We start from the raw sequence: 13,370 nt of genomic DNA on the forward strand, positions 1-13,370 counted from the left end.
ACGGGTCAGAGGCCTGCACGGTGCGCAGCTGGCTTCTCAAGGTGAAGTCCGAGTGATCCAAGTGGGAGGCCGGTGACACGCGCCTCCGCGGCTGAGTGTTGGGCAGCGCGGCTGATGGCAGGGACTGGGAGTGAGCGGGGATTTCGGGGGGACGTTGGGTGTGTCCCTCCTTGCCCCTCCCCCCATAAACGGTGGCATCGATGTTGGTCACCAGGGAGGCGTCGGGACATCTCAGGAAAGCCTCAGATTGCGTTCAGGGGAGCACTGCGAGGAGCGTCCCAGCTCGGGGGCCTTGCCGGTGACCTGGGGGGGCTGAGGGAGGCGGTGACGCGTCTGGGTTGGGGACACACCCTGCGGCATCCTGACAAAACCTTGCGTTCTGGCAGTAGCAGGCTTTCCCTGAGGACGTTCACCCTGTGATTTCAGAACCTTCTAGTAGCTGCTGGTTCCGTGTGTCTCCGGCCCGCCCGGCGTGTAAGCGTACTCCTAGGAGCCCAGGGTGCCGTGGGTCAGAGACCGTCCCCTGGCCGTCACGGTGCACAGCGGGAGCACAGCGTGGCGTCCTCACCGCGAGAAAGCGGGTTAAGGGCTGGTCCATTGCTCGGTCTCCTCCCTCTGAGCCCAGACCTCAGCTCCCGCGGTTGCTGGTGAGGAGTGGCTGTCCCCACCGGTGCAGGGAGACCACAAGGACTGGCCGCACCCGTGTCTTCCAGGTTCCCATCCTGAGCCAGTCTCTCAAAAAATGCCCCGCTGGGCTCAGTAGTTTCTGTCAGTGCTGATTCAGAACCAAGTCAAAGCCTCACGGGTGTGCAGCCTCTCCTGCGGGTAGAGCGGGGTTTCTGGGAGGCCGCCGTGAGGGCCTGGACGTGGTCCCCCGCGGCAGGCCACAGTGCCGGCAGCGCAGATCTGCCTGGAGCACCGTGTCCCCCTGCTGGGCTCCTCGTCCCGGCCGTGAGGCATGTGACTGGGCCGGGAAGAGAGCCGAGCTGTTATTTTCAAGCTAAAAGGTGAGCGTTCAGAGTTGGGGCGCGTCCAGCCTCCCCCCACTGCCCCGCCTATTTGACGGGTTCCAACGTCCCACTGTCCCACCGCCGGTGATCTCCAGCTGAAGAGAAGTGTCTGTGCGGAAGCCGTGTCCTCCTCGGACACGCCTGGCGCTCCCATGGGGCCCGAGCTGCTCCCACACCCCGCACCTCCGTTGTGGGAAACACAGGATGACACCCCCAACCCTGACCCCACGGGGCGGGGCTCGGGGCGGGAGGCGAGGCCAGGAGAGAGAGGGGACTTGGGCCATCTTTCATGTTTCCCCTTCATTTCACGCCACAACTCTCCTTCTCCGCATTTGGGTCGTAAGAATGAACCGGGGCACCTTTCTGAAATGACCGGGGGGAAGCGATGACCACCTTCCCAGCTGCGCTTGGACGGGGACGACCCTGGCTGTGCCACGACATCCGTCGTGTTTGTCCGTCGTCCTCACTGAAGTCATCCACGCGCCAGCCATGGGGGGCGTGGCTTTGAGAGCAGGTTCTGGAAGTAAACGGGATTTACGTGCTCCCGCCCAGCGTGGGGGAGCGCGGGGGGGCGCGGGGGGCGCCCGGCTTTTCCCAAGGATGCGCACTGAGGTGGGTCGTTAACACACCTGCCGCGCCATGAGCTCGAAACACCACACGCTGTGACCAGGGACGGGTCTGAAACTGCCCCCGCTTGAAAATAAACTTCCTCTTCCTTCCGCTGTGTACGGAGGGAGATAAAGTTGTTGAATGTTTTAATTCAGAGCACATTTAACTAACGTGACGGGCGCACCTGGACCCCTCCGGAAAGGGTGACCGGTGCGGTGTCGTGAGTATCATAGAAACGGGCCAAATACGGGAGCCGACTCTCTGGTTCTCGGAAAACACACACAAGCAGCTGTGTGTGTTTTACTTTATAATTTACTTGAATCCCAACTCAGAAGAAAAAACTATGAAAACAGCTTCAGTGCCTAAATCAGCCTCTCTCACATCAACCACGGGAACGACCGTTTCTCCGCGAATTGCCCTACAAAGACTGGGTATCTAGAAAATGGACTTGAAAACTCTGGCTTCACACTCACTTGTTTTGAAGAAAATGGCCTGTGAAGTCTGCTCTAAAGTTTAGAGAAAACAGATGCAGGGGCAGCCGGATAGGAACAGATAAGGAATATGTGCGCGTTTGCGCTCTGAGAGCTCGGGGTGAGAGGCCTGGCCCCGCTCCCCGGGTTGTGGTCAAGACGAGCGTTGTGCCGGACGGAGCTGGCTGTCCCCGCAGGACGCAGCAGCAGGCAGCCCGCCAGCTTCTCCCCCGAGCTCTCTAGGCTTCAGGACGTGGGTCCCTGGTCTTGGCACACTCAGTGCTTGAGGTTAAAAGTCTGTTTTGTTCGTACGACGGGGGACACTGCTGCGGAGTCTGTAACGCAGGTTAGAGCTTCTGAAAGCCACTCGCACCCTTTACTAACTGGCATTGCACAGCCTGGAGCGGTTGGCTGGGACGGCTTTGCGGGGCCTGTGCATTTAGAAATTCGAGGGAACACACGTCTCTGTGTGCCAGCCACATGGGCAGTGGATTCAACACAGTCCGTGAGAGCTACATGGTGGTGTGAGTCGTACTTGGGACCCGGCACCCCATGGCCCTCACCTGCTATGCAGTCACTGGGCATAAGTCGTGTCTGATTTGGGGGGCCGTTCTGTCTCCCACAATCCACGGGGGAGAAGGCCACCTGAGGGCGTGGTGCGAAGCGCACAGGCTTTGACCGGTAGCCTCAAGGTTACCGGCAACACCCACCCACGGCATGCACAGGGGAGTCCGCATGGGAGGCACGTGGCTTCCCAGAGCCGACGGGCCGTGGGCTCATGTGTGCAGCCTCCTCTCCACCCTGCCCCGCCTCACGGCCCTGACCGCAGGGCCCAGACAGAGCCGCTGACTTCCAGATACGTGTGAACAGACATGCACACGAGTGACGTGCTCCCTGCCAAGAACAGGGGAGCACCTCCTGCCTTGGAAATCTTAAATATACGCTCCTGTTCATTTAGTCAAGTATCTGCTTTACTCTTTTTGGGTTAAAGATTGCACAGAACTGTGAGAAGGCCTTCTGTTGCCTGATACTTGCTGCACACACAAAGCACTTCTGCCCAGAGTTATTTTCTCTTCAACAGAATGTGCGCAGCGTGAAATAATCCTAATCGTCTGTGAGTTACTGCTAAACGGTGGGTGACACATTCCCACTCTGTGATCGTTACCCTGTCTGCTGTCTCCCAAGTGGCAGTCGCGTGGCCGTGGCCCGGGGCACTGGGAGACCATGGGCCTTGTCCACGCCACCCTGCCACGGCGGACCACGGACGCCAGCCACAGTGGGTCGCCTGTTGACCCTCCTGAAGCCCTGCTCGGGTTGTTACTGTTGATCACAGATTTCCCAGTTTGAAAGCAGCTACGGGTGCAGGTTGAACACACTGACCATTTTTAAATGTGGTGCTCTCGAAATTGCTTTGGGCAAAAACCCACATTTGAAAAGGAGGCGGGGTTTGACTTCTCACGCAGAATCGTTTGCTGGAAAGAGACAGGGGGTTTGTACATGGCTGTCGCCCCCACAAATGCGCGTTCTGAAAACGAGGTCCGGTCTTAATCGGGACTCACAGACCGGAGGCAGAAAAAGCATTTTCCCGCCCAGCCCCCGCCGGCGTCCCACGGTTGTTCCGTGGGACTGACCCACCTCCGCTCTTCCAGGGGCCGCGCAATCCGAGCTGGGCCCCGCGCCGCGTGTGCTGACGGCCGTTGTCTCTGCGAGGAAGCCCCAATGCTGAGCCGGCGCCTCCGCGGCAGTGTCAACCCCAGGGTGGGGCCGGGCCTTCCCGCGGCTGTGGGGTGGACAGCCGACACCCCCGTGGGCTGCCACACAACCACATGTGGTTGAAAACGCCTCCTGTCTTCATTGTACTGGGAAATGTCTTCTTACGGTCTTTAAGCACAGAGGACTGTGAATCTCTCCTTAAACCCTGGTATCTGGAGAGTTTAGCTCCAGATGGGACAGAATCAGGGGCGGACCTGGAGTGGACGCCTGGCGCCGAGGTGAGGCTCCAGCGCGAGGCCCAGTCCGCTCCCCATGTGCCGTCCGTCCGGGGTGCACAGGGGGCCGAGGTGAGGCTCCAGCACGAGGCCCAGTCCGCTCCCCATGTGCCGTCCGTCCGGGGTGCACAGGGGGCCAGGAAGTCCCGGGAGGGAAGGGGCTGTCCGTTCGACCCTCAGACGGCAGCTCCCCCCAGTTTCCTTCTCCAGGCTTTGTTCCTTGGGTCCCTTTCTTCCTGCGCTCTCCTGCTTAGACGTCTTTGAATTAAATGTCCTAAGGAAGGTACTTGAAGCCAGACGCCCTCTGTCGCAACCAGCAGGCTGTGCTTGGACAGACCACCCCGCCAGAACGCCCAGCACGGCGTATTCTGCTGTTTGTTTGTCTTCAGCCCCGTGCCTGGCCCTGTAGGACTGGAATGGGAAATGCGCAGCCGGAAGGCTGGGCTCGTCGGTGGCGGAGGGCTCGCACCCCACTCTCGCAGGCCTCCAGTCTGACCCAGGTGCCGGCACCCCTTTCCGGGTAATGGGAACCAGCGTCCGTGTGAGAGGAGCTAACTTTTCGTGGGAGGCAGGATGCACGCGTCCATTCATTCTTCCGGGACCCTGAAGGGGGTCCCATGGGTCTGGCCCCCGGCTTCACCTCTCCCAGCCCCACACCTGCGGCTCCCACAGGTGCTTTTTGGCCACACCCCTGCATGTGGCCTGGGGTACCCGTGCGGGCAGCTCACACGGCAGGTGGCCGGGGCCGAGGCTCCTGGCCAGGGTGGAGGCCACGCATGCTGGCCCATGGCTGGGTGGTCTAGAACCCTGGCATCCCGGCACACGGCGCCGTGTGAGCGCCCCACCTGTCTTCGCCCAGGGCCACGGGGCTCCGCCGAAGTCCAAGCACTGTCGCAATCAGGAGGGACAGCGAGGAAGCCCGGCCTGCTCTTCTCACTCTGCGACCCCAGGGCCGGCGTCCGGCCCGGGACATGCCGCCTTCACCTCCTGAGGCGTGTTCTCTTTCCTGGTTGTTTCCTAGGCTTTCGGCTCATCTTTGTTCCCCTAATCTCGTCTCTGCAGATGGATCACGACCCCAGGAATCCTGCCTACATCGCCACCCAGGGACCGCTGCCTGCCACCGTGGCCGACTTCTGGCAGGTGAGTCTGCGGGAGTCAGAACTTCTCTGACGATGAGACCTTGACAGACGGGCCGCGAGGGATGGCTTGGACCCGATTCGGTAAATGTCAGCGTGTTTCTAGAGGCATTCGCCCAATGCTACTGATGTATGTGGGTCCTTCGATGGTTTGTTCTCCATCTTCCTGTTTTTCAAGACTTGAGAGAGTGAATGCTTTAAAGAGCCTAACTTTTCTAAGCACTTTAAAATTTTGTTTCATGAAATAGAAGGAAATGGAATTAATAAGTGTTTAAATTACTGCATTCTGTCCGAATATGTCCCTTGTCCATGGTTCTCTCCCTCTGGAGGTAAACAGCGGTGTCAGATTACAGCTTCTCGTCCTCATAGACTCTGTGTCCTGCATTTTAAGGGCCCGGCTAGTCTGTTCCATCCAGCAGAGTCCTGGGCGCCCAGACGGAGGCTCAGCCGCTGAGTCAGCATGAGCGCCGGCCCCAGAGGCCAAGGGGCCTCCCCTCCTTCCCTCCCCGCGTCCTGCTCCGGCCTCTGCCGGGCCACAGAGCTAGGGGGAAGGGGCTCTGCACGGAGGTCTGGTCACGCCAACTCCCCTGTGCGTCAGGCACACCGCTGTCCCCAGCCCTCGCGGGGACATCCAACCAACCGCCCAGCCGAGCCCGTGCAGGACAGAGGTGAGGGGTGAGCAGACGGAGCGCTGGGTGGGCGGCAAGCCCCACCCCTGGCAGCGTGGCCGCGCGCTCAGACGGGGTTACCTCGGACCCCCGCTGGTGACGCCGGCGTCCAGCGTGGCAGTTCTAAGAGCAAAGGCCTTCCGGGCTGACGGGCTCCACACTTCTGTTCCCCAGAGTCTCTCGTTCTGCTCCCCAACAGGCCGTCGGTCCCCTGCAGCCTCCGCACCTACAACAGGGCACGGACCCGGGGCGGGGGGCTCTGGAGAACTTGAAGGAGGGTCCGGGACGCACCCCCTGCCTTCTCAGCCTGTTGATCCCGGGGACCCTAGCTCACTGCGGCCACCACGCAGAACCAAGATCAGAGCGTGTCCGTGCAGCCCGGGCTATGCCTCGCAGCCGTCACACTGCTGAAGAAAATGAACCAACGGAGCCTCAGGGTTCTGTTGTCCAAACCTGTAACCGCGGCGAGGAGCCGCTAAACTCGCGTTAGGGCCGTGGGAGGACCAGCGGGTCCCGAGCCACGAGACGCCGACGTTCACCCACGTCACACCCAGAGAGGCCATGTGGCCAGCGTGGGGTGCCTCCCTGCTCGGGGAGCTCGGCACCCATGGGCCACCTGCTCCGGGGGACCTTCGGCAGAGGCTCAGCTGAGGTTCACGGGAGCCCACGACCATCGCTCTGCTCGGAGAACATCCCCGATGCGCCACTGCCGTCCAGCTCCAGCCGCCTCCCCGGCTTCCGATGCTCAGGAGGGGGGCAGAGAACATTCCAAGTTGTGTGCTGGAGGACGGAGTCCTCAACCTAGACCCGCCATCCGCTTCTAACAACCCTGAGGGGACAGCCGTTGCTTCCCACGTGCGAGTCTTCTGGAAGGCACAAGGACACTTGCCAGCGGTAACAGCCGGCACATCCACAGCCACTTACCGTGGACCAGGTCCCGCCCAGAGGGTAGCGTGTGTGTGGAAACCATCTTTGCCATCATAAAACGACGAGGCCTCCACTTTGCCCAGGTCGTGTGGCTTGTGGACGCGAGCACCATGGTGTGTCTCTTGCCCCTTGTTCCAGACAGACGTGGTTGTTGGGGCGACCCTCGTCATGTCACCGGGTCTGCAGGGCGTGGGTCGCTCTCCAGAGTGCCTGGAGGGCTGACATTCAGGAACAGAAGGAGCCGTCTTAGATGCAGCAACGGGAGAATCCGAACCACGGATTCAGGCTGCTCAGAACACGCCAAACGTAGCAGGTGTCCCAGGACAAGAAGGCTCTGTGGGTGACCGGCGCACACTCCAGGGTTATTGTACACGACGGCACGCAGGAGCCGCTGAGAAGTCTGTCGTAAAGAAACTGTTCGACTCCAGACACCCTGGGGCTAGACACCACGTCACGGGGAAGGCAGGGCACAGCGGCTCCAAGGCTGCCGTGACTGAACAAAGTAGCCCAGAGAAGCCCTGACACCAGGCACGGGCAGGACCGGTTCCACCCGGAGCCTCTGCGGGGGGACCTCCTCATGTCTCTGTCTCCAGCTTCTGCTCGTGGCCAGCATGGCGGGGCGTGCCCTGGCCCGTGGACACATCGCTCCCCCTGCCTCCATCCACGGGGTGAGCCCCCACAGGGTATCTGTGTTTCTGGCTCAAATTCTGCTCCTCTTCCAAGGTCGCTGGTCATTAGACTAAGGGTCCATTCTGGCCAGTGTGCCTCGCCTTGAACGCACCTGCAGAGGCCTTATTTCCAAAGAAGGTCGTGTCCGCAGGTTCCAGGTGTGCGTGACCTTTGGGGGACACTATTCCGCGCATTACTGAGAGAAGAGCACTGACTGAGACCGAACACTTTGCTGCTAAGACAGACGCGTGGCCACCGCGGGAATCCAGAGAGAGGCTGCCGGGCAGCGGGGCAGCGGTTGTCAGCGAGGGGGCCCAAGCCAGGCCCAGGATGTCCAGAACGCGCAAGTCCCCAGGACTGCTCAGTGAACTTGCAGGGGCGAGCGGACAGTCCCGCAGCCTGGGACAGCCCACAGGCCCCGGGAAGCTCGGGCGCCGACGAGCCGTGGGGGGAGGGGAACGTGGGGACGGGCGGGCAGAGGGGAAGGAGGAGAGGCCGGCCGGCCGTGGGCTCGAGCGCTGAGGCGGGAACACACGTCCGGAGCTGGGGGGGGGTCCGCCGCCGTGAGGTGCGGCCTGCGTGGCTCCTTCAAGAGAAAGACGTATGCACAGGGGCCTCCGGAGTCCAAGGGAGAGGAAGGAAGGAGCAGGAAGAGGGAAACCCGCCGCAGACTCACCGCGTGCCTGACCCTGGGCGGGCAGCCACCTTCGCCAGCGCCCCTGACGACCGAGGGGGAAGCTGAGACCCGGGGGGCCCCGTACGAGGGCGCGGGGAGTCCGATCCAGGGAGACAGGAAGCAGAGGGGGGGGCGCCAGGGGAGCGGGACGGAGCTGGTGTTTAACGGGGACAGTTTGGGTTCGGGAAGACAGACGTTCTGGGACGGATGGTGGCCACGGGAGTTCTTAATGCTGCGTAAGTCTGCTTGTGGGAATGGCGGAGAAGGTACGTCCTAGGTTTATTCGACTGCAGTGGGAGAAGATCGTGGTCCCTGTTCTACCAGAAGGCTGGTGCCGGGGGCTAACGACTTCCCCGAGTCCACACAGCCAGCGAGAGGCAGGGCACGACTCAGACCCGGGTCTCCAGAACTCGGGCTTCTTGCTGCCCACACTTCACAGGGAAGACGGCGCCGTGCTGGGGGAGGCGCTGCTCCCGGGCCTGTCCCCTCGCAGAAGCGCACGGCAGGCAGCCTCCCCGCGGAGACGGTGGGCGTTCGCACAGTTAACATGTTGCTGTCGACAAAGGCGCCGCGTCGCTGGCTCTCGAGGCCCAGAGCAGGTCAGAGCTGCCGGCAGTGAGCTCCGGCCCCCCGAGGCGTCCTGGGGCCCGTGGGCGGAGCTCCACGCCCGCCGTCTCCGGAGGAGCGTGAGGACAGCTTTCGCCCAGAGGAGACATCGCTGTGGGACGGGGATGCGGGCAGCCTGGGCAGCGGGAGGAGGGGCCGTCCCGGGGACTTGGCCGGGGGCTATTCCTGCCACGGGCCCCCCTCTTCCCACGGCCACAGTGGAGCTCCCGGCGGACCTGCACACACTCTGTCTCTCCCCACCCAGTCCCGAGGGAAGCCTGATCTGAGGAGCAGGCGGCTGCCTCCCTCCTCTCGTATTACAGGGGAAGCTGCCCGAACCGAGTGCTTTCCACGGTGGCCGCGCTGATGCGTCGCCACAGAAAGTCAGGCCACCCCGTTCACCGAGCTCGGATACGAGGGGACGACTTGCAGGTGGGAGCGGTCGAGCGGGGCAGCGGCAGCCCCCGGCCCCGGGACCTGCGACATTCTCCACCGGATGCGGACGGCTGTCCCCCGCATTCACCACAGGGCGGCGCAGCCCAGGGGACACCGGCCCGGCCCGCCGGACAGAGGAGCTCTTTCAGGAGGCACCGGCGGCCAACAAGCAGGGATGGGGCGCAGAGTCCGCAGCCCAGGGCAGAGGGCCCGCCCCGTGGACGGGGGTCCCGCTGGTGCGCAGCGGGCGCAGACACGGACGCTGTAAGCTACGTGTCTCCGAGAAGAAAGCCCTCCCGTCGAGTCCTGTCCCCACGTTCCGAAGGTGCTCCGCTACGAAGCCTTCACGGGGGCTCGCTCTCTTTCCCAAGAGGGATGGGCTGGGTTTCAATAGAGGCCGTCATTGATCGCAGTTCTTGCCGTGGTCCCGTGGGAGCCCAAGACGGCAGACGTTCCCTGTCCCGAACACTCTCCACGGGAGGTCGGGCGGGGGAGGCGAGAAGGGGACTGGGGAGGAAGAGTCACACAAAGCCCGGGTGAGCAGCCTGCATGCACACGGCAGGTCCCCAGAGCCCGGACATGGCCCGGGACCGAGACTGTGCGCCTGCCCTGCCCTCGCGGCCCCGGGCCCGCGCCTGGTGGACAGCAGAGGGAGGGAGGTGGCTGGCGCCTGGGCAGTCCACTCTGGCCGCACACGGCCCTGTCGGAGGCATCACCGTCCAAGCCCGCAGGAGCCAAGCCAGTGTCCAGAGAAGCCCCAGCCTGGTCCCCAGGGCCAGCCCCAGCCTCCCCCAGCTCCAGGGCCGCCACAGCCTCCTCGTCCCTCTTCCTCAAGGGACCACATCACACCAGGGCTCAGGTGAGCGTCGGGCTCCTGGCCGTCCTGAGAGGCCCCACCCGAGAGCCTGAGCTTGTCCCCAAAGCCCCGTCGCCATGTGACGCTCGTGAAGTGCTGTCATCAGTCTTCCCCCCGACACCCTCGGGTCTCCTGCTTCTGGGGCAGCGCGGAGCTGTGGAAGCGGACATTGGCTCCAGAGCCCCATTAGCGTAGGGACTGGCTGGTTTTCAAGCACATTGTTGGGCTAAATTAAAGGAAATACAGGAACTGAGGAGAGTTAATTTCTTGGGAAAACCCCTTCAGTCCCACGCCCGGGACGCGCCAGGACGTTTTACCGCTAATAGGTCATCTCGCCGGACTCCCTGCACACAAGCTCACCACGTCCCCTCCACGTGGGGCTGGAAACCCCTGATCTGCCGAGCGCTCGTGACTCTGCGCACGGAACGCACAGCGGACCCTCGCAGCCTTCGGGCCTCGGCGAGAGACAGATACCCTGAGCGCTTTCTCCCCTTTTTAAAAAAAGATTCATTTATTTGAGAGAGAACAAGATAGCATGAGCAAGACGCAGAGGGAGAGTGAGCAGCCGGCTCCCCGCGGAGCAGAGAGCCCTACGGACACGGGGCTCCATCCCAGGACCCTGAGCTCACGACCTGAGCCGAAGGCAGACGCTTCGCCGATGGAGCCCCCCAGGCGCCCCCAGGGCCGCCTGAGTTCCTTTTTCGGCTGGTATTCCAGATCACAGCTGCAAACATCCCGGCTGTTCCGTTTTTAAGTGCGTTCCTGGTTCCCTGTCCCTCCCTCCGTGCCCTCCTCACCCACCTCCACCTGCTTCTCTCCCTCCTCCTCCGGGAGGAAGACAGCAGCAGCCCGAGCCGGCACGCGCATCTAAGCGGACGACAGACGTCGCTCACGGAGGTGAGCAAGGCCAAAGGACAGAGGATGACTCCAAGTGGCGGCGCGCCCTCGGGTCCAGGGAGCGTCCCAGACGTCCAAACACTGACGAGAGCCCGTAGGGACTGCACGGGACTGGATGAAGCGGGCGTGCCGGGAAGCGAGTGCCCTGCGTGACCAGGGTTCGCACCCAGCAGCCTCCAGCTAAGTGAGCCGCGCCGTCTTCCCTAGAGAACGTGTGCCCCGTTCCAGGGACACGGCAGGGATTTCTGACTGAGATGCCTTCTTACGCCTGGTGGGAGGGGTTTCAGAGGTTGAGACTGCCGTGGACGGCCTGTGGGACGGTGGCCACGTGACCGGCTTGGGCGCAGGGTGTCGGCACCCGACATCACGCCGCCAGCGTGGACGACGTCGTCATCGCCGAGGGAGGCCCACGCGGACGTCTCGTGGGCCAAACAGCGGGTTGGGTGGGTGCGTTCTGAGCTGTGCGCAGAAGACACGACAGAGGTCTCCCCGCCTGTCCCCAGAGTGCCTTGATGCAGAGCCCGTGACCGCAGGAAGCCTGGCGCAGTGCAGGGACGTGGCGTTCGGGGGTCTCGACTGCAGAAAGTGTCCCAGACACTTGTTTTTCCCTTGTGGGTGTGTTTCAGACCATGGTAGAGCCAACGGACGCCAGTGAGCCCGTGAGGAGGAAAACGCAAGCATTACTAAACCTTGTTAACGGACTCCTAAAATGTGAGTCCACTTTCTCTTGGCCAGACTTCAGATATCTCTGCTCAACCTGTAAAAGTAAGTCCAGCACAGAAATGAGCTGCACGGTCAGGCCCGTGGAGGCTACAGCGCCCACGAGAAGAGCTGTCCGCCTCACGTGCCCACGGCTTCAACTCCCGTGCACATGGTTCCCGTGCTAAGAAAATGAAAAAAAAAGCCTTTCTGGCGTTGAGCAGGTCCTGGGAGAACTCCTTCCAGGCCTGCCTTAGACAGGATTTTATCTGTCTCCTTTTACAGAAATATTCAAGGGGTCTCTTCTAAACATATGTGTTCTTTTCAGCCAAGCATCCGCTAGAGCTAGGCATGGTCCTGGCTGCTGGGGAGCGTGGAAATGGCGCCCAGACCAGCCTCTGGGCTTCTCCGAGACGCTGGGCCGGTGGGAGAAAGACATGAGCACAGAACAAGGATCACAAAGGTAGAGACACATCACAAGAGATCTAAGTACAGAGAGCAGTTTTATGCCTTGAGGGAGCGGGCGCCTGGCGGAGAACGTGACCTGGGCGTCCTGCGATTTCGGATGGGTCAGCTTTCCTTTAACCAGGTCTCCGTGGGGCTTTCAAAGAGTTTGGTTTGCTGAATAGTTAGTTTTCAAGACAAACTTTGGACAAAGAGACACTGCGGTTTCTTTCCATCTGCTTTAATTAGGCTTGTCTTTGCCCCTGGAGCTGCGGGCACGCTCATCTGCTGCGTCATCCCGGAGACACAGCCCGGGGCGGGCTCCTAGGGACTGGCGGCCAGTGGTGGCACAGGACATCGGGAACGCTCCCAGCCCTGCAGCGCACCATTGCCGAAGAAGAGTGCGGCCGGGACCAGATACACCAGAGGTCGCCAATGCCACCGCCTCGGGGCGTGAAGCCGCGCCACGAAGGCGTCCCGGGTCTGAGCGGCGGTCCCGAAGCATCTGAGCAGAGGCTCTCCAGCAAGTGGGACCTGGTTCCTCCGAGCACAGCCCTGTTTATACTCAGGGTTCAGCCCTGAAGGCTCATGTTCCATCCACGTTGGTGGCCTCATCTGGATCCGAGGACGGAAGCAGCTGCTTCCCATTTGGGAAAAGTCACCAGACAGAGGGAGCTGCGGGCAGGACGGCAGAGCCCTGGGGCGCACCGCAGGGCGCTGTGCTCACCGGCTCTCGGCGGTGACTTCAGTTACCTCACAGCCTTCTGACCTGCTGGGTGTCTGGTGAAGGTGCCCAGTAGACTAGGCGGTGACTGGGCGTGTTGCGCTGATACTGGACCGGAAAGTGCTAGAAATCACCATTTCTGGCATCCGCACATCTAGCTCACTCACTCGGCACACGGAGATCCTCGGGGTAGACCACTGCTTCCCGGAAGAGAATGAGGAGGGTGCCCCAGAGAGGGCCCCACAGCCGGGTACCGCCCGAGGCCCGGGGAAGCCGCAGAAGCGGAAGCAGAGAAACCAGTCCCTGTTTCTGGTCCCTCCGGCGTCCTGGATCCCACCGGAGCCCATAATAGCCGTGCAGGTCAGCGGCTGGTGCGACGGGAGAACAGGGCCGGCGGCCCACGCGCGGACTCCCGCCGCCAGCCGGTGGACACACGGAGCCGCCTGATGGCGTGATTTACTCAGTCCTCTTTCTGCCCACAGGCTCGGCGACCTAGAAAGCAATATGATCCCCGAGAGTGCCTCCGGGATTGTTTGTTCAAATGGTTTCATTTGGA

General features: G+C 62.1%; 1 protein-coding gene across 1 annotated transcript in view; it reads left to right on the forward strand.

The window, feature by feature from the left end:
* Window positions 1–13,370, forward strand: part of PTPRN2 (protein tyrosine phosphatase receptor type N2) — a 612,016-nt gene that overhangs the window by 570,635 nt on the left and 28,011 nt on the right. Inside the window, exon 15 of the mRNA XM_045086284.1 lies at window positions 5,140–5,217. Coding sequence (XP_044942219.1) covers window positions 5,140–5,217 — 78 coding nt within the window. The remainder of the gene's footprint in view (window positions 1–5,139; window positions 5,218–13,370) is intronic.

Source organism: Mustela putorius, unplaced genomic scaffold (assembly GCF_011764305.1).
Source record: "Mustela putorius furo isolate JIRA1106 unplaced genomic scaffold, ASM1176430v1.1 tig00000929_pilon_pilon_pilon, whole genome shotgun sequence".
Lineage (NCBI taxonomy): Eukaryota > Metazoa > Chordata > Mammalia > Carnivora > Mustelidae > Mustela > Mustela putorius.